Raw genomic sequence first — 21,733 nt, forward strand, 5'->3', positions numbered from 1 at the left:
ATAAATGGTTCATGTTTGTGATTTATGATTGTGGGAAACTTCATGTATTGCATTATGAAGGTGACAGATTTTATATCTGTTGTCCAAAAAGATAATCGTATTGTTGAGTTTGTTTTTTTGTTTTTGTTTTAATCCTGCTAAAGGCTCTTGCAAAATGAAGCTTTCCAGGGTCATCTGCTTTTATTTTGCAAAACAGAGTCCAGGGGAGTTGTACCCAGGTGTGGACGTCATGAGGTCAGCTGCTTCTTGCTATTTTTAGGCCCCAAACTTAGAACTAGCATGCCCAAGCCCAGGGGACCTGTTTTTAAAAACTATGCTCATATTCCGTTACCTTTTTCTTTAGAATAACTTTGGTTCCTTGTCTATGCTCATCAACCGGTGACACTCTAATGTGATCGCCATCTATTTGCTTTTAAGTCTATGGCAAGGTACCTCTAAGGTGAATTAACCCCTAGTTCTTCCGATCACAAAAGAGCAAAGACTTTTGGCTTTATTTTCATTGCTGCTCTGAGAAACAAGCGAGTCAGATACATATTATAAGCAGACAACTCCTCCTCCACCATCCATAAAAACAGAAAAGCCTTTATAATACCTCTCGTCAAGGAAAACAATGGATTTTCTGTAAAGAGGCATTATTATTAAAAATATCTGCATTTTAGGAAAAGATTTCTTACTTTCCTACTAGTTCTTCAGTTCAGTAGGAGTCTAAGATTCTACGACTAACTTACTGCATGGCTCTGGGCAAGACACTGCATGCACTCTTGGCCTCAGTTTCATGAGTGAAGGGCAGGGTTGGACTCAACAATCTTTGAGACTGCTTCCTGGAGGATTCTTTGGCTCTGTCTATTGTCATAGAAAGCACTCAGAAGTCACTAGAAATGTGAAAATATTTACTATATGCAGTAAACAGGGAGACAGTGGTAACAGCTCATCCTAAGCTACTGCTGTATAAATGGTGAACTGTCATCATATCTATAATACTGCCTCATTTGCACGTCTACCCAGGAGGGAAGCCAGGTACTATTAGTTCAGTTTTACAGATGATGAAAGGCTGGTTTTGAGAGGCCAGAGGATTTGCTTTAAGTCCTGTTCATAAGCAGCAGGCCTTCCCTTTCAGTCTGCATGCTCTTTCCACTGATCTTACCTTGCGTGTAAATAGCAACTTTAGGTTCAGGGTAACATTCCGTGTCATCCACTGGGACTAAGAGTTCCCCTTAGAATGTTCTGAAGGAAATAGTAGGACGGTTTGTCACAGATGAAAACACTATGAAGCTGGGCTTCTACAGGCCAAGCTCAGTGAAAGGTCACAGCCCGAGCCATTGATAAATACCCCCAGTAATTGCCAGACCTCCCCTGCCAGATCCCTAACTCCCCAAAGTCATCCTTTGCCCACAGCCAACAGCTGGGTCTCACAGCCAAGCGTTTATTTAGTTCCCCATGGCTCTCCACTACCGCCCACCAAGTCCCAACCTTGAAAGCCACTGGAAGGTAAATGATACAAGAGTAAGGCATCAATGATTCCAAAAGCAACCTAAAGAACACAGTCTAAATCACCATATATATTTGAGCTCCCTAATGATTATAATCAGATTTGTTGTATTTTCATATGTGCTATAAAATTTTATTTGGTATTATCAGGGAAATGGATGCCCAGGAGAATATAACAGTACAAAGGATTCATATCAATGGTAACCTATCTGATAATAATTTTCCTCCTATAGAGAGGAACCTACGTATTAAGAGAATTCCATACATAGATTATTAATGATACAGCTCAATTATTAGATTTTTAGACATTGATACGTGACTACAAAAGGATGAGAAGTAAGCTTACATTGTGTAAACTATCTACAGGATAAATGCACATCTGAAATATACATAATTATGGCAGATCACAGAATCAAAACCACAGCAGATGACACCCTTCATGCACAAGGTCAACCAAATGAGGTAATTAACCTTGCCAATCCCCTCTACAAGAGCCAATTCAGCAAGGTCAAAGGGTTGATTCCTGTTGTGGCAACAGAATGTGCTGGTTCAATATGGGGAGTGACATGAGGTAACCATGATGAACCAAATATGGAACTTAGAAAAATTTAAATATTTGTTAGTTTCCCTTAGAAGTCCTCCTGAGACAAGTCAACCTTCTAACTCACACAGAGAAGGTCAGAAAACAATTGCAATACAAGTCTCAGTGGGATCTGGAAAAATTAATCCTCACACTGAACTTGTCCTTTCAGCTCTCTGTACTTTTGGCACTGCACACTATCTGAATAGCAAAGATAAAGCCAGACCTCTCCCTCAATGGAAAACAGTCTTGATTTATCATCTGTAAGATACTACTACTTAGCGTGCATGGAAAAAAAATCATACTGTCAGGATTTATTCTCTAAGACTTCAGGAAACTCAGTTCCTTGCTAACATGGACTTTATTACTTCAGCTGGGCAGTTCCCAAACCAAAAACCTCCACCTGCAATAACGTGTGATTAACCTTTTCTGGTAAGTCACACCACCTCATCTAAAAATGTCAAAGTTAACAGTCCAAATGGATGAAGGCCCACTAACCTTAGGTAACTTCTGGGGGTCCTTTTCCTTTTTGGTACATAATGTGAGCTCACACTGCAGAAAGAGCAGTGAGGTGTTGAAGATGGACTTAAAAATAAAGCTGAATCGTTTTTTATCCACCTCAGCCTGAGAGAGAGAAAAGTGCACGCTCTTGGGACTGTAGAATTTCACAGATTCATCTTTAGGACAGATGTTCTCAATGATGGTGTAATCAGACAGCCTATCAGGGTTCGAATATGGAGAGATAAAGCATGTTTGGATGGCAAATCCCAGTTCTTGATCAGCCTTAGTAACAGACACCTATGAAGAGCAGAAAGATCAAAATAGAAACAAGTTAGCATCTCACTTTTGCTTTAGGCACAAGGGTAATAGACCAACATGGCTCTTCTGAAGAGAAACATTTCTTTATTTCCACAACATATATATATACTATATATATACAGTATCCTTTATAAAGATAAAATATATACACTCTTTGAAGAAAGAGATATTTTCTGTTTAAACTTGATATGGATGGTGACAGTGAATTATTTAGTTCAAATGTCAGCCTGGAAGATTCCAATACAAAACGACTAATTCTCTTCAACCTCCCATAAGTCATTTGGGAGATAAAAATATGTGTATCATGTACCTAAATGGATTTTCCAAAATAAATGAAACACCATCAGGCAAAGCCCCTGATGTCATAACAGTGCATTTGTAAGGCATGCTCTTTTTAAAAACGGCTCAAAAAATAGAGGCAGAATCTGTATAACCTGGGCAGGGAGTACTGAATTTCTAAACTGTAGCAAGTGAGAGTGAGCCTAAAACATTACAGTAAAGTCATAGACTCATCTAAAGTCCTGCTTCACGGAACAGGCAGAAGCTGGACCCTGTGGCTGAATGTCAGCTACAGTGCAATCTGGTGGTAATCACGAGCCTGGCAAAGTGTCCCAGCCACTCACAGGTCCAAACCAGGTCTTGCCAAGTATTCTCCCTTCACTCTTTAAGCCCAACAGTATTTTAAGGGAAATCTAATCTGGAAACATTCCCAACTCATTTACACTTCCCTCTTACAAAACGTTTGTGTGGGTTATGTCCAAACCTTGTGACGGTTCTTTTGTTTAGAAATAGGAAGTAGTGTTTGGCCAAGTGTAAACAGAATTCAAACCTCAACTATCCTGAATTCAGCTAAAATCCCTGGACCAGACTGGATTCTCCATTTGGTGACACATGGGTCACTGTGCAAACTGATTCCCACTTCTGTGCTTCATTCCTTGACTAAACTTTGGATCAAAATAAACTTAAACACTTTAGAAGTAAAGTTAGTCCTCAACCATAGACCAATAGCCCCAGAATCCTTTCAAAGGCATGGAGATATAAACACACTTTCCATTCTGAGAAATCCAGGGGAAATCCCAGACATTGCATGAGCCTTTCAGTCCATAGAGCTGTTTGCAAGATGCCCGTGTGAGTAACTATAAGACACTCAACAATGAAGATGATTCTTATCATGTTATTTCGTTGTGCGCTAAAGTTCAATCACTCAGCACAATCCTATGAGATAAATATTTTCATCTCCACTTTATAAATACAGGAAAAACTGAACACACAGAATAGATGACTTGTCAAGATCATATCTAGCAAATACTGTGTAAAACCAAAGCGTAAACCCAGATATTCTGATCACAAGTCCATTTTATCTTTACTATTTCTTTGTAGCTACAGGGTCATTTCAACCAGGCCCAAGAAGTTGTCTTGGGAGAGCACTTTCTAAGAAATATTTCTAGGAAATAATGTTTGATAGTCTGCAAATATTTATGTCGCTACTTTTGCAATATTTCTGAAAAATAAGATATTTTATCTTGAAAAGATAGCAAATTATATAAATCCCATTTAAACTAAAAAGTGTTCTTTAACATGAACTCAGCACCCACAATGCAAAAATGTGTGACAGAAGAAATGTCTTTTCTTTAATCTCAAAGAAATATGAAGTGGCTGAATGTCTACAGTATCAAAAAAAGTTGTTGTGGAGGACGAGTACTATTAATCAGCATTATTAATAAGTCTTTGACTCTAAAATAGACTGGAAAAGAGCAGTGGAAGGACCATCGGCTTTAGAGTGAGACCAACACCAGGCAGTCGTGTGCTCTGCTGCCCATGAACTCAGATCCCCAGCTTCTTCCCCTATAGACTGAGCTGTACTACCTACTAGATACAGTTATTGTGAGGATTTGTAAAATAAAAATTACATTCAAACAACAGAGTTCTCAGCCACTCAATAAATACCAGGTGTTTATTACAGTTTTTTTTTTTAATTCCCAAGACAAACGAACTAAAAGAAAAGCTGCCATTATGTGACCAAATATCACTCTGAGGTGATCAAAGCCCAGGTGGCAAAACTGACAATGTCTTGGATTAAAAGAAGGGACTGTGATCTAGAGTGAATAGAGGATTTGGAAGGGGATATGATAAGAATGGCCAGGAGAAAAAAATCTGGAAATAGTTCTTTAGCCCAGCCAATGATTTAGTAAGTTTTACTTATCCTAAGCAAAAAAATCAAAACATTTTTAAAAAGAAAAAATATATATAATTTATTAGCAGTGGAGTCCAAACTGGGAACCAAAGAATATGCATAGCTGCTACCCTATTTAACAAAATATTTACAGCCTCTGTCTCATGTTTTAGGCAGTTTAAGACAACTTATAACGTTTCCCCCCTGCCCAAATTCTCCTCAGTGTACTTGATATTTAATATGGTAGCAAAAAGATTTGGCTTGTTTCTTTCTCATCACTTGACAATGTCTTTGACGGAATTTAATCGTGAAAAACATAGATGATATATGAAAAGCTATAAATGGGAAAATAAAAATAAAAAACAAAACAGACAAACTAACCTATATTCCAAGCCGGCCCACACTAGAGGAAAAGGGGGAAAAACCAAAAACCCAAGGTTGGATACATGAGGAAGCCTGGCCACTGATTAGCATAAAGTAGCTAAGTCATGAATTAGCAAAGCCAGGAACACATTTGGAAAAGAACAAACTGTAGTTAAGCAGAGCCTCTGAAATCTATAACACAGCAGGGAGTCACTGACCAACTGCACATATGGACGGTACAGCCAGAAAAGCAAGAAGAAAACAACGATCTTGGATTAGAGGAGATCTATGATTAGGAACAGCATGTAGAAAGCAGTTTATTTTCCCCAGTGGAGAAAGAAGGTGTACTCAAAGAAAGAGAAGACCTTATAAAACAGGGAATTAAAAAAGAGGAGAGGTCCAGGAAAATGTCTAGAGGCAGCAGGCTCAGGCGCGGAAGCTGTACAAATGTGAGAGTTATTTGTCTTCCTAAAATAGAAATATGTGCACTGAAGTTATTTTTAATATATAGAGGGATCCCATTTGACCTGTTAAGCTTCCCACTCCTCCCACAGTGAAGTGCAACACTAGCCTGAAGCTTAGCACCAAAGCCAGCTCATTGGATGGCGACTCCCCTGTAAGACCACAGACATCCTTGGGCCATAGGAGAAGTTACCTTCTCTAGAATCTGATCTGTGAACCTGGATATTTGCACTGCTAAGAGGTTCCCCTTTCTCCCCTTTGAAATGGCACTTGAGGATGAAGGGTAGTAGCATCCAGCAAATAACAGTGTGGGCTCTGTACTGAGTCCTGACTCTGAACTCTAGTAGGTAGTAACTGGTAACCTCAGACAAGCTTTTGCCTCAATTTCCTCATCCATAAAATGGGGGTATTAATAGTCCTGCCTCACAGGATTGCTTTGAAGAGTAAATTGCAACATTATTTGTAACTGAGTTTGGCACAAAATAGATCTGAAATAAATGTTAGCTGTTGTTATTTCATTATTACCACAACTACCTAATATTTCTGTAGTCATTTCAAAGACTTACACTGGGCATGATTATTACCATTATATATAGGAAATAGTTTTAATAAATTTATAGATAAGTTTAAATAATGGTCTAGAAAAAAACAATTTTCACAAGATATAGTAGCACATAGTATTTCACCAACTTATGAGCTATTTAAAAGATGATATGTAAGGTGGTTTGAAATATTTCATGGTTAACTCTGACACTGCAACTCCTGAACTGCTGTTCCAACAATGCTGCTAAGCAAGGATAGGCTGTATTAGAATTCACAGTGACAATGTTTTTAAAACCTTTGTCTACAAAACACTCCCTATTTAGAATATTGAAGCAAATCCTGAAATTCTCTGCTCTGGTTAGAAATCAAACTGGAAGCATTTTCTGAGCCAAGCCTTGACTCGGAGCTGGCCAAGGGCTCTGAGGAAGAGCAGGAAGGTCTGCTCCAAGGCGCTTTAGCTCATGCCCCAGCAGCTACTACAGCTTAGCACTCAAAGGCCAAGGCTAATGTTGAAATCTCACCTCAACATAAATGTGTCCATTCTCTGCCACAGAGAAGACCCCCTGGGAGGGCACCAGAAAGAGGTCAGTGTTGTAGAGCTCCATGTTGAAGCTGATGTTTCTGTTGGGTGGGTCCTGGAAGCTACTGGGTTTCCCCACCTGCCTCAGGCTGCAGTTGAACTGGGGGAGAAAAAATAAGACAGATAAATCATAGTCAGATGCAGGAAGAAGGTCCTGTAGTTTTATGAGCTTTCGCCTTTAATATCCAATTTTTTCCACAACAGTTCCTAACTATAGCTAGCCTGAAAGACAATATTCTCCATAAATGACCTATTACAAACAAACACATACCACCAAAATTTCAGGTCGGCTGAAGGAGGAAATATCTCCTTCATCCATGTCTCCTGGAAATCCATTATCACCTGACTCCAAATCTTCATAACCATCTGGCCAACCACTGCTATCCCCAGGGGATGGAACCTGTATCACAATCTAAAATGCAGAGAAAGCAGAGAGAATGTCATAAAAACACCAAATAACAGGCACTTGGTTTTAACACACACACACCCCTCCAAGTTTGCTTAGGATTTCTTCTTCAAAGACATGAAAAATAAGAGAAGCCCAAATTTATGTTCATATTAAGACTTGACTAAAAGACGTATCTCCCTTTGTAAAAAAAATACAAATAATTTCAAACAGTGAGAAAAGACTAGATACTGAAATAGGGTTTGAATGGGGTTGTCAACAGGCCTTCCTATATAGTGGGGGAAGGGAGCTTCTCCTAGGAGGCGTCTCTTTACATTGAAAATTCTGAGAAATATTAAGAGCTGGCTAATGCAAGGAGCTTTTGTTATTTGTATCCACTGAGATTTGTAAAAAGTCTGGTTTGAGTTATAAGCAAAGGACTTAACGTTTACTATTGAGCCATTCTCTCCTCATCCCTTCCCCTGCACTCCTCTGTCCCTTCCCCATTTCTTCTTTCTCAATGGTATACAGATGCACAAAAGAACACCATGTTTTATTCCATGGCACTGGCAAAGATCATTATTCCTAGGTTAGTTCTGGATAAGATGAAAAATTTTAAGGACTATGACTCCATAAATAATTAGGACAGTCATGCTCCCTTTCTTTTTGCTTTTTTGCTTTACATGCTTAGATTCTGAATATGTTGCAAAACAGAAATATATAGTAAGGCTGACAATTATTGCAAACAATTATAAATGGAACAAATAACTAAAATACTCACTGAAGGGAATAGAATGGGAAGAGAATGTAGGAAAAACCACCTCTCTATTCTTTATCAGGCCCTCAAAAGAAAGTATTGATGCAACTGAATCAAGTACCTAGGATACTGCTTACCCTATCATTTTATCATCATCACAATCCCACCATAATATGTATATATAAGAAGAAAGGGGTTTCAAGGGCTTATGGTACATACCCCTTTCTCTTCTGAGGCAAATGACTGTTTTTTAAATTTAAGACAGATTACCTTAGCCTCTTATTGGTGTTAATTTAGACACAAGTTTAAAATTCCCAAATCAAGTACAGTATATCAGCAATGTGACATTGTATCTGGAAAAATGGGATAACTGCAACAGAAATTAGTGTGGGAATTGGCAGGAGGGTGTTCATCATAGAGGTCAAAGGTTCATACATTATTCTAATAACAAAGGAGACTGGCTGGGCCAGCTTGGTGTTGAGGAAAGATGAGTGGAGGAGAGGTCAGGAAGCTGGATTCGTCCTGGCTCTGCCATTAACTAAGTCTCCAAATCTAAGTAAGTCTCTTAAATCCCTGGAGTTCAATCTCCTCACCTGTGAAATGAGGAAGTTGAATGAGGTCATCTTAGGGTTCTTTCCAGCTCAAACATCTAAGATTGTCTGAGGAACAATAAACTAGGGCTCACAGGTGACTCAATCCCCACATGAACCACACTGATTACAGCGCCTGATCGTCAGTCTTTTCTCTGGGTGGGTCAACGTGTCTATCCACCAGCAGTGGAATGAACGAGAATGAGCAGTCTCACCGCTTCTCATCCCAGGCCAAAGCCGGAACAGGCACAAAGAGTGCACGCACACACACGCGCACGCACACGCACACACACACACTATGTCAAAGCTGGCCGCAGGGATCTTTGAGCCTTATTTTACCATCAAAAGCATAATGTGAACTATGAAATTAACACTATAAAATTCTTTTATAATAGCATGTGTCAAATTCTTTTAATATTTACTGCCTAGTGTCATCTCTGCAAGAAGTTTAATCTGAAAGGATTTAGATGCACTGACCAAAGCAATTTCAGAAAGTGTAGGTTAGCTGTTACAATGGATTATTGGGGGATCTGTGAAATCTTCCTCTGGGTTACTTCAAAAGTAGGAGGTTTTCTTCAATTTAGGGTTTTTCTTAGAGGTGTAGAGAGACTTAATACTAAATTTCTTGATAGCCCTTTCTGGATTTCTCTCTTTTGACTCTTTTGTTCATGAGGGAGGGAGAAGTCCTCCCAGTCTTGGCAGGTCTCAATTGAGGCCAGAGAGACCAGGGGTCTGGTTGGCTCAGCTGTATAGATTTGCTCAATCACAGCCCAAGGGCTTGGATTTTATCCTTATAAGGACCAGGGCATTTGATCCTGCAGCTTGGCCAGAGAGACAGGTCATAATTACCTTGCCAGTGAACACCTTGTCACCAGGAGATGGAAGAGATGACCACAAATGCTCCAACCAAGAGAGCAGGGCCTTCCAATGCCCACAGATTCACCAACAGAGCAAATATAACAAAAAAGTTCAGGATCAAAGTACATTTCATTTTGTTGAGAACTGACACTTGGCTTTGTTTGATCCTGGGTTATATGCCCCTCCTCATTTTTATAGAAATGTTAAGACTCATGTGAAGATAACACCCTGCAAGGCTCTGGCAGAGGGCCAAGCTTCGCTCTGGAGAACACTCACGGAGTTGTAGTAAACCACACCATCCGGGGCTGACCGCCGGTGCCGAGTACCGCAGCCATTCAGGGGAGACTCCAAAATGAAGTGGGTGCCATTCATCTTGGCCTTGCAATTCGGATCCAACAAGGTGAGCTCCATCCCCGAGTAGCTGTTGGCCTGAAACAATAGCCACCAAAGACATAACGGGGGGCCCACAGGCAGTTCTGCAGCACACAGTTAACAGTTTGCCTGGTCTGCTAAGTACAGGTTGCTGGAGGCCTGCATCCCTCTGTCCCCTTACCTACCCCCATTCAAACAGGATTGTGTTTGTTGGCCTTGGAAATTCAATAGCAAAATACTGACACACAAAGATCTGGAACCCCCCTTACACTGGATGAGAACCATATAGCCAAGGGGAAGTGAGTCCATTCAACTGAGAAAACAGTATGAAGTCTCTGGAGTCCAAAAGTGAAAGAGTTAGAGAGAAATAACTAACACATACTGGAGCAAAATGGGGAGGGAAGTGGCCTGCTCTCCTTTAAGAAACTGCACTGACCTGAAAAGAATCTTTTTCTACAGTCACAGTCATCTTTTCATTGTCACATTTGACTGACAAGGCGACATCCATGCTTCCTTGCACCTCCTCAGGCTCTCTGGGACCAGGAAACAGTCGTAAGCTGGGGATGACAGGGTCCTTCGGCTGGGGGATCCCATCTTCCCCGTCCTTCTGGCCTCTCCTGGGAATATCCAGGAAAGGAAAGGGGAAACTTCCACTCATGCTTCCTCTGTCCCGGATGGGTGGGTTGTCCAGGGTGCCAGAGTCCCGCAGGATTAATAGCTCGGGAGGGATGGTATGGACTTCCTCATCTCTCATCTCCTCTGCTGGTGACAGAAGAGAGCAAAACGTCATCAGTGTTGGGTGCCAAGCCACAGTCATCATTGTTAGAGGCAAGAACAGGGAAGAATCAGTACAGAATGGGTGTGTGTAAAATTACTCTTAACAAGTAAAGTGTGAAAGAGATGAGCTGTCTGGAAGCCTGAATTTTAGTCCTGGTGTTTTTGCTGTTAGGCTTTGGGCCATTAGCTTTCTTCTCTGTGCCTCAGTTTTCCAAGTTTTAAAATTAAGAGATTTAATGAGATCAAGTAGCTCTCATATTTGGCTGCACATTAAAATCACTTTGGAAGCATTAAAAAAAATCCCTATGCCCAGGCTGCACCCAAGGCCAATTAAAAATCAGACCCTCTGGAGTGGCACCTAATCGTTCCAAAGCTCTCCGCGTGTTCCAATGTACAGCCAAGATTGAGAGCCATTGGATTAGATGACTTCTAAAGCCCTACGAGCTATAAAAACATTTATGATTTGAATAAGTTATGTGGGACAATATCAGTCTATTCATATGCCATTGAAATACTTTCCTTGAATCTAGAGAACCTTTAGAAGAGTTTCTGAAAAGATTTTTAGACTCCTTTTTTACTGCTAAATTCTAATAAGTACCTGAGCACCATGGCCTTTTAAGAACCTAGACCTAAAGGAAAAAAGAAAGCTGCTTAGTCCACTGCCCACCCCTGGAAAAAAGTTGCTTAACTACTTATTCCTTCTAAGGGAGAGACATAGTCCCATTCAATCAATACTCCGCTTTTCCACATTGTCAACAATGTAGAGGAAAAAAAAAAAAAACCTTTCCCCAGTATTCCCTGCAACCGTTCTCCAAAGCCAACTGATGTTAAGCTTGAGGTCAGTCCATCTCAGTGGGAGTTGGAAGTGAAGATGATTAGTGGACATTAACTCTCCTCCAATACTATCTTTTCGAAAAAGATAGCACAGCTGTATGGGTCCAAAATAAGTTAGAGCTTTGGAGGGTTTTTAAATTTGTACTTTGACAAAAACCTTCACAACAACCCTGTGAGGGAGGTGCTATTGTTCCCCCACATTACTGAGGAAGAACAACCAGAGGAGGTACACCTGAGGCACAGAGGTTAAGCAACTCCCCCTCCTCAAACAGTGAATAAATGGCAGAGCTGGGACTTGAACCTGTATTCCTATTGCACTGCACTCAGTAGTGGTACATGGAGACGAGGAACAGGTCTGGGTAGCAGAACTCTTGGTATTTGAGGCGCTCTAATTTTAAGACTGGAAAACTCAAGAACTACAGTAGTCCCTCTCTATATCGCAGTTCACTTATCATGGCCTCCCTGTATCACGGGATTTTTAAAAATATTATATTTAATTATTTATCGTGGATTTTTCATTATATTGCGGGATTTTGCGGTACTATATACGTATGTTAAAGTTACGTAGGTTTAAGAGTGTAGAATATGTTTAAGAACATAGGTAGTGTTTATAAAAGTGTGGAAAAGGCTAATAAGGGAGTGGGAAAGGTTAATATGGGACTGGGAATGGTTTATGAATGTGTGGGAAGGGTTTATAAAGCCTTAAAATATATATAAATACTAAAATAAATGTAAGGTTCCTGCTTCGCGGATTTTCACCTATTGTGGGGGTGTCTAGAATGTAATACCCATGATAAGTGAGGGAATACTGGAGTTAAGCCTCTGCTTTCTGCTGCATCAAACTGAGGTAGTAACTCTTGCATTCCCTCTGGGTGAGAATAAGAAAGCACGTGTATGAGTCCTCATAACTATTTCCATATAAGATCCAGTGACCTCACACCCCTCTCCTGCAGGCATGCTCCCAATGTATCTCAGCTGTACGTGATTATTGGGTGCCTCTGTGAAAGGAAGCCAGGTGATTTATCCTTAATATAATCACAGTGAAGGTGATCTATAACAAAAAACCTGTATTAAAGATAGTTTCCTCAAAGTAATCTACAATTCTAGATAACTTAAAGTTTTATAGTAAAAAGTAGTCAAACAAATCATTAAAATTTGCAATAGAATAGTAGGACCAGGTAAGCTAAAATGAGAGTTCCTAACTGGAAAGCTTCATTTGAGGGATATTTTTAATACAACAACAAAAAAAAAACCCTACTTACCATTGTTTTCAAGCCGAAGGTGAAATCTGTTAGCCACAGGAGCCACTGTGTATGATGTCACTGGACCACAGCCATTGTCTAAAGCCCACTTGACCAGATTCTCTTGGGTGGAAGGAATGTCATCTCTTATTGATTTAGTCATTACCATAGATCTCTCACTCTCTTTCCCAAAGCCAATACTGTTAGGTGCCTGAAAATATTAACAAAATATCACTTATGAGTTTAAACAGTGTTTAAATAAGAATAATTAAATATCTGAAACAAATAGATTCTATATTGTGTATGAAAAAGTTACTTATTCTTTTAATCCTTATTTTCCCTAGACTAAGAACACTGATATGGAAAATCTTTAACAACACATTAAAAAAAAACTATTCATTCTGTTTGATCATAGCATTTGGATTGTTTATGTTGATAAAAGTAATCCAATGACAGCTACGTAACTACATACTAAGTTTATGTAGTATGTTACTGAAGAGTTAGTTAATATTTAATTATTAACACATATCAAATATGTATGTAAACCAAACTTTCCCTTATTTTTATTTAAAATTATGTATAACGCATACAGATGTGCATGTTATATTGCCAAAAAAGTGTCTGTTTCTACTTCCTGCACCTTAGGTGAAAGAAGGCACAACCTAGTTTACTTCAGTAGTGACTAGGAGACTATCTCATCTTTATAAACTATTAAATTCCACATGGGGAAAAAAACGAATGTTCATATTTTATTTACAATTTACGACCTATTTAGCAATCCTGTAATTGTATTTATCTGCTGATTCTATTAACTGAACAGGTTTAGGTTTTATGTTCTAAATATTAATTTAGATTACTGTGCCTCTAAATCATTATTTAATCCAGCAACACAAACCAGTCTTAAAATTGGCTTTCACTTGGTAATCAGGTACAAAATTAAAACTGAATGATAGAACTCTTTACGAGAAAGGATATAAATGGACTCTAAGTAACCAGCACAATGAAGGTCATTTTCAATATCACCTTCTGACTCCTACAGCAGTGATCTGTCAGGTGAAGAGGGAGCTGAGGGCAGCTGAGAGGACCCCAAAGAAAGCACCATATTTTCAACAACTGCTCCAGCAGGGCTGGACACCCTTCCAGCAAGCAGATTATGGCATTTCCATGCTGTATAAAAATCACTTTAATTTCCATGCCCAATTATTTTCTCCTGCATACATGCAGCATTTTCCCTAAATTCCCCATTTGTTTCCCATTCTGTCTGCCCCTAACATGACTAAATATTAATCCTTTCCCACTGTAAAACCATAGAAGATTCACAGGCTCTAAATTCTCTTGGCCTTTTTGGTTGTGGGATATTAGTTAAGGACACATATTTTCAATTCTAAGCTTAAAGGAGCTCACCAAAAATGTTTTTCTATTACCCAAGGTGCTTATCTGAGAAAAAACTGCCACACTGGTCAGTCACAATCATGCATGCAAAGGAACCAGACAGCTTCAACCATGGTCTGTAACCATAAAAGCAACCAAACAACAAACTAACAAAAAAACTCAGCTTCATAGGTTTGGAATATTCTACCTCTTACTCAATTCAAAAAAAAAACAAAAAAAACTCCTTTGGGGAAGGAAGGGTTAAGAACAGAAAGAAAGAAAACTAAAATGAGGTAAAGAAGAATCATTTTGTTTTTACAACTTTTTATTCATTTAGTCAACAGCAGTTTCTCAAGCACAGCTTCTTTCCAGCCTTTCAAAGAAGCCTGTCGTTTTGACTGGCTGGAGTTGTGACGTGCCTAAACACTGCTGTTGGCCTCATCGGCCCTAGTCTTTCATGTTGTTGGACAGCTGAGAAAATACTGTATTTCAAGAATACTATCATCATAACTGCCACCTGTCCTTTTTATACCAGCATGGAGTGATTTGTTTACACCTTTCCACATGAAATCTAGGAGCTGTCAGTACAATTCACATTGATTATGCCTTGGGATTTACAAGGCTACAAATCTATCTACACATCTGAAAAGCAGCAAGGCCTGGGGCAACGGCAGGGAAGCTGGTTGCCAGAAATGAGTGAACTCCTCACCCTGTATTTCTGGGAGTCCTCGGGTTTCTCCAAGGCCTCTGTGTAGCTACTCCAAATGGCAGTGTTCATGGGGGTCTCCAAATACCACTGCCAGCTTTCCCACCCACATCTTCACGGAGGATGATAAGCTAGGTAGATCTGCAAGCCTCCACCTCCCCCACTCCCCCCACCCAACACCCCTTTGCACTGGAACTGTTGGCTTGTGGGAGAGGGGCCTGCGGGAAGGGCTGGACAGAGTGCAGTGCCTATATTCCTAGTGGGATTAAAAAACTGTCTTTCTCTAAGAACAAAATGGCTACTGCTAACCTTAAAGTCCTGAGGCCATGAAATATTGTAAATTTCAAACCCATTTCCTTCATCTATTCCCTTATGTTTTGGAGGTTCTTCCAAAATGTAGTTATGCATGGTCCATAAGGGACCTAAAGAAACAGCCAGAGGTCGGCACGGCAATGTAAACACTTCTGGAATCCCATTCCTGCCCACAGCACAACCCTTCACTCACACACACATGCAGGCACACACCATCCATACATAATGGGGCTCTTCTTCAAATTACCCCATCAAGTTCCTTACAAATCCTTTAATAGACAATTTTCTTTGTTTTCACTTTGTTCAGACAAGTTAATTGCGCCTGTAGACAAAGTTTTCAAGAGTTGCTTATGAAAGAAAGATAAACTCTGTTTTTTAAATGAATAAATGAAAGAATGAATGAATGCACTCTGTTAAACCTCACAATTACTCTCCAGATGAGTACTACCATTGTAGCCACTCCACAGGTAAGGAAACAGACTCAAGAGTTCAGTAGGATTACCCAGTCTCTACTGGGACTAATGACAATTGGAGACGGATTTGAGTCCACCCCTGCCTGGCCCCAAAGTCAGGATTCTTCCCACTTTACCATACTCATTAAAGGAAATACTAGAACAAGGTCACTATAAACCATTTCCTTCTTTTAAACACAAATGTATGCCTTTTTATTAGTAGGTAACTATCCCTCACAGCACAGCCAGAATTCACATCTGAGACAGGGAGTTAGGAAATCACAAAGCATGAAACTGATTGGGGGAATAAAAAAGAACATCGTGAAACATTACCTTATTGTTTAGGAATGTTGTCATGCATTGTCCAAAATTGGCCTGGAACAGGAGTACAGCCAAGGAGAGAAATATAAACAGATCTTACACTGGGATGAGCAATCTCATTTCTAGCCTTTCTGATTCGTATCAGAAGTGGAGGCATTCAAAGCGAACACCAGGACAGCCATGGACCAGGCACATACACAGGGAGAGAAAGAGCCATTGAAGGGTCAGGGCTGAAAGACCATTTACACAAGAACTCTGGCAGGGAATTAAAACATACCGTGTGTTTTTGTCTTTCAAGGCATGATTCCCTTTCCTGTTTTTTGTTATTCTGAAATTAAAAACACTTGATTGGTGTGCCAGGCAGCAAAAGCTGCCGACACCTAAGGCCACCAGCAGCCCTCATGCCATGCCAGGGAAGGCAATTGAAACAGTTCTTGACTTCAGAAAATCATGCCTGGGCTTTGTGCTCAACACCAAATTAATGTATCATCATTACACACAATGGCTCACTGGGATCCTCTCAAAGTTAAAAAATAAATAAGAAACAACCAAAAAACCCACAGGAACCAGAAACGATTACTGTAAATTAAGATGTGTGTGCTCGTGGCTTTGCCTGCTGCCTCTGGTGAGTGCTATACATGGCGTTGCCTAGGGGACCATTGGCTGTGCTCTCTGCTGAATCACATGAAGGTGCCATGAATGAGTAATACCAAAACCAAAGGCATTCCTCTCCCAAAACACCGAAAACATGAAACCCACTCCGACTGACCCCATGCAGGTACAGAGAGACAACTGGCTGCAATTTTTTTTTTTTTTTAAGTGCATAAAAAGTTGAGCCTACAAAAAAGATGCAAAAGCGGTAATCATCTTCTTAAAAATCAGAAGGGGGATTTTTTTCTTTAACTTTCAGTATGATTTGCTCCAATATTCTGTCAAATGGTTATCTCCCTAAACATATTTGAAAAAGTTTTATTTTACCAAATTTCAATATTCAACTTTTCAAGAATGAGTTGCTTCTTGCGTATGCTGCCAACCAGCTAAACTCCTTCAGTTATTTCCTTCACGAAACATAATGCTCAGGGAGCAGGTTGGAGGGTGCAACTTCTGTAGCATCATCCACCCACCTCTCCATTACTGTAAATCTGTTACCAGTGTTTCACCCTTGGAAGTTAGATGAGACATGCCGATAGCATGTGTTATCTCAAAAGTGGAGAGTGTGGGCCTTGCAGGACTCAATCATGAAAGGCTTAACTGTGTTCATTATTTTAGACTAACTATACTGGGAAGTACACTAATACGTCTCAGGAATATCACGAATGAGGCAAATGAGGTCCAAAGAGGTTAAGGAACCAAGGTCACAGTGTAAATGGCAGAGCCTGGCCTCAGATCTGGGTCTGTCTTGACCCCAGGGTCCATAATTTTAACCACCACACTATTCAACCTTGTCAGGAGAAGCCAAGGAGCAGGTTACTTTGCAAAGTGAAAAATTGCTGAGAGAGCTTAGAGAGCGTCCAAAGAGGCAGAAACTTTACAATAATAACACATGACACATATAAACATGGCTTCAATTATTAACAGTCATCAAAACAATGAAATGCTCAACCAACTTACAATAACTTTCAGGTTTCCCTTAACATCGAAAGATTTGATAACCCAGTTGACGGACTTTTTGCACTTTAAGATCAAGATGAGATTTTTGACCACCTCAAAATCCTTTTGAGAAGGTCTTATGTCAATTATTATATCCACCTGGAAAGCACTGTGAATGGAAAACAAAGGCAGAGTTAGGACCCAAATGCCAGAAAGTTGCAACCATCTCCCCTTTTCCAAGTCTTCATGTTTCCAGTGTCTGGCCAGTTGATTAAAAAGCTGGATTCGATCCCAGGCAAATGACATGTGCAAAACAGATTGTTAGTGCACACATAACAAAATGGTCTTACATAACAATAGCAAAACAGGCCTGCTGATAATTAGCCACTAACATTTTTCTCCTTTTGGGGGGGAAAAATAAGGTGGTTACTTAACACAGCCACTGTTTGAAATGGGCTTGAACAAACCAGAAGAGTTTACTTTTGAAGCAGAATTGCTTTTTCAACCCTCCACACCTTTAACGCTTCAGTGTGTTACTTTCTAATATGCTCTATGTTCAAAACTCTTCAACATCAGAAGTGGGCAGCAGTTTGGTGAGTGAAGGGTGGTGGGGTGGAGGGAGGCATGGCAGTAAAAAAAAAAAGAGAAAAGGAAACTTCAGAATAAAAGGCAAAAGGCTGGAGAATTTCTTGACTTACATAAGGTTTGGTTAAGCCATTAACATTTGCAACAGAATCGTATCTGTGTTAACTTTCCCAAACTTCTGGATATATAGTTATTAAAATACAGAAAACAGACGGTCAACCAAGTGATTACTGGAAAATTGATGAACACAACCCAAACTTCTAAGAATTCAGTATAAAAGAGAATTTTTACCAAACAATAACATTTCAGTCATTCTGAATTTAAAGAAAAGTCTTTCTTTCCATCTTCGTTTTACACACTTGTAAAGTATAAAATGAATGATATGTTCAAATGAAGCCTTAGGCTTAATATCTCAGCATATTTGCTAGATTGCTTCTATTCTCCTTCCCTTTGAATTTTTCACAAAATTCATCATGTGGGAGAGAATGGAATCTTACCAAAACTGATCAGTAGTTTATTCATTTTTCAAATCAAAATTTGATTAAAACTTTAACATTTACAATATACAATATATATTTATACAATATAAATTTATATTTTAAGTCATTAGCCTACATGAAATGCAGGCTAATGTGGAAGAAGAGCTGACATTTCCCCTCTGGTTTTTGTTTAAATCTGTTCATTCTTTTTTTAAAAAAAATTTTATTTTTCAATTACAGGTTACATCGATATTCTGTATCACTTTCAGATATACAGCATAGTGGTTAGACAATCACGTAGTTTACAGAGTGTTCCCCCTGATGTTTCAAGAACCCATCCAAATCTATACAGTTATTACAATATTACTGACTATATTCTCTATGCTGTACCATACTTCCTTTTGACTATTTCATAACTACCAATTTGTACTTCTCAGGAGGGTTAAATTTCCAGTCCTGGCTCAGAAAGTTGCGGTGGGAGAAGGAAAATGAAAACGTGAGGGAGAGGAAAGTTACATCTAATGGCTATTTGGCATGTAACTAAGAAGGGTCACCTCCATCCCTCACACACATAGCTTTGAAGTATGCAGTTTTGAGTGCAAAAGTGCTCCGATGACAGTATGAACAGAGCTTTATGAAAACAGAATGCTATGTTGATAAGACACATTTTGTAATTTTCTTATCAGGGATAATCTCAAAGGAGGTAGCAATGTTGCAAGAATGACTGTGTCCTATTAATTAGTACAAAGATGTTCAGAATAGGCTTCAGGAACTCAAAAGGAATATGGAGGGCCCAGAGACAGACACAGAGAATAAAATTTGCCAATGGTACTTTTACTCCCTTCTTCAAAGCTTCCATGATTCTTGCCCAAAGCACGTGGCTCCCTCCCTCCTGCACAGGGAGGGCTGCACCTCTCCCTGCCTCAGGTCAGGAAAGGTATTTGTTTTCACCTTGTCTCAGCTCAGAACACAAGCTCACTCACTCACTTACCTGTAGGGGTTCGAGTTGGGGGTGATTAGCTCGATGATATGTACTTCCTTATCCTGGGGCTGCCTGGAGATCACACACCCTTCTGCTGCTTTGGGCTGAAGGTACTCAGCAAGGTAATTGAGCGAGAGAAAATTCTTCCCTATGACGCATGTGGGAGGAAATACTTGATCTGAAAGCAAAGAGGCACACAGAACAATCTGTCAAACCACTGGCCTGCCAGGTAACCAGACTCCAAAGAAAGAAGGACAGTGACACTGGGCAAGGGCAGGGCACAGAAGCCACACGAGCTCAGAAAGGGCCTCAGACCTCTTCAAGATCTACCTTGAAATGCCTCCCCTCTGGTCACCACGGACCTCCCAGGATCGACTCTGGTGGCCTAGTTTGGTCTAAATCCTCTCCATTCCTGTTCTCTCTGATACTTTTGGTTTCCGTGCATTTCCTCTGACCTGCCTTTCAGTCTCTCACTGGCTCCTCCTCCTCTGCTCATCCTTCCCACACTGGTGGTCCTCAATCTTCGGTGTACATCAGAATCGACCTGTTTGGACCCCATCCCAGAGAGCCTGATTCAGAAGCTCTACGTTGAGCCTAGGAAGCTTTCTTTGTGAAAAGCTCCATAGTGGATCCTGATACAAATCCAAGGCTAAGAACTTCATTTCCTTCCTCAGTCCTTTTGTCTCATATTTTTCCTGGATGATCTCAACCACTCCCATAGCTTCCATGTAGACCTAGATTGTGATGCCTTATCTGAGCTATAGACTGTCTGCCAAGTGCCTCCCACCTAAAAACCCACTAAATATTTCACAGTCAGCATAGTCAGCACTGGATCCAATTATCTACCCTACCCCTGGCTATGCTCCTCCTTGGGTGTTTGTTATTTCAATTAATAGGGGAACCAGCTATCTAATTAACCCTCTGGCCCATCATGGATAATTAATCATTCCCTCTTATTTATTCCTCAATGCACGTTATACTCTCAAGACTGAAGGTAGGACTTTGGGGACCGCAGTGATGGCAGACATTTTTTATCCTTGCCCACAGTCTTGACCCAGATGCCTAGTGTTTCTATGGCATTGTACAGTTTACAAGGTGCTTTCACAAACATCATCTCATAGCGCTGAGGGCTGCTCATCACCTCCACCAGGGAAAGTGATACAAGTACCATGAGTCTGAAGATACTCCCCCCACGGCACACGCCGTTTGCACAGCTCTGTGGTTGATGGGATTTCCATTCAGTGGTTTAAATGTTTAAACAGAACTTGAAACTGCTGGCAGTGCGACAGCTGGGACCAGTGTCAAGGAAGTTCTAGGTGCAGCAAACTTTCTTCAGAAGGGGTAATTAATCAGAGGCCTGGCACTTGAAGGAAACACACTTCTGCCCTTTTCATTAACGGATAGGATGCCAGGGTTCAAATTCATGTGCCAGTCTCACTGAGGAGTGAGGAACCAGCCCAGGAGGTCCTAAAGTTGGGTTGATCGTGCCTTCCCCACGCCTGCCAAACCTGTGCAACTACCCTTGTGCAGAAGTCGACAGCATGCACTGTGGCAACAGGGCTCCATGCACCATGGCACCCCCAGCGCCCTCCTTAGAAGGGAAGGGACCAGGGGAGTTCATGAGGTCCCTGCTTGCTAGCTCATTTCAAGATAGCATTAGCTCTGCATTCTGCTTTCTTCCCTAACAGCCCCCTCAGAGAGAAGAGGCCAGGACTCCGCCAACCCGGGCTGCTGGAACGGCCTCCCCTCCACATTTGCTGAGGGTTTTGCCAGATGAGCAGATGAGGAATGCACACCCCGCAGCTGCAGCCCTGCGGATGCCTCCCCCAGATCACAGGATGGAAGGTGATCCTGGGGTGGCAAGGCTGAAATCTCATTAAGAATCAGAGGGTGTGTGGATGGGCCAAGGATGGGCCAGTATCAACCCCCCCTGGGACCCAGTCTGCATATTCAGTTCACAGGGGTACCTGGTATAGTGGGTCCATGTTATACGTTTTCTGAATTAACCAATGGTGATATGAGATTTGAAACATATAACAAAGCAGTCACCCACGTAGTAAAGGCTTAATTGTTTAAAAATTGCTATTATTAAGCACTCCAGTCCCAGATGCCA

General features: G+C 40.6%; 1 protein-coding gene across 2 annotated transcripts in view; it reads right to left on the minus strand.

Moving 5' to 3' along the window:
* The window catches only part of TGFBR3 (transforming growth factor beta receptor 3), a 211,268-nt gene that overhangs the window by 25,351 nt on the left and 164,184 nt on the right, over nucleotides 1-21,733 (minus strand). The window contains exons 6-13 of one of the 2 annotated variants that reach the window (XM_090269730.1): nucleotides 19,630-19,798; nucleotides 17,596-17,743; nucleotides 12,844-13,033; nucleotides 10,407-10,729; nucleotides 9,875-10,027; nucleotides 7,280-7,420; nucleotides 6,950-7,108; nucleotides 2,567-2,866 (exon numbers count right to left, since the gene is read on the minus strand). In XM_090269730.1, the coding sequence (XP_090125856.1) occupies nucleotides 2,567-2,866; nucleotides 6,950-7,108; nucleotides 7,280-7,420; nucleotides 9,875-10,027; nucleotides 10,407-10,729; nucleotides 12,844-13,033; nucleotides 17,596-17,743; nucleotides 19,630-19,798 (1,583 nt within the window). Of the gene's footprint in view, nucleotides 1-2,566; nucleotides 2,867-6,949; nucleotides 7,109-7,279; nucleotides 7,421-9,874; nucleotides 10,028-10,406; nucleotides 10,733-12,843; nucleotides 13,034-17,595; nucleotides 17,744-19,629; nucleotides 19,799-21,733 lie in introns of both variants that reach the window. The other variant, XM_090269729.1, reaches the window with a different exon arrangement.

This window comes from Furipterus horrens, unplaced genomic scaffold, assembly GCF_987537825.1.
Source record: "Furipterus horrens unplaced genomic scaffold, mFurHor1.1.pri manual_scaffold_3, whole genome shotgun sequence".
Lineage (NCBI taxonomy): Eukaryota > Metazoa > Chordata > Mammalia > Chiroptera > Furipteridae > Furipterus > Furipterus horrens.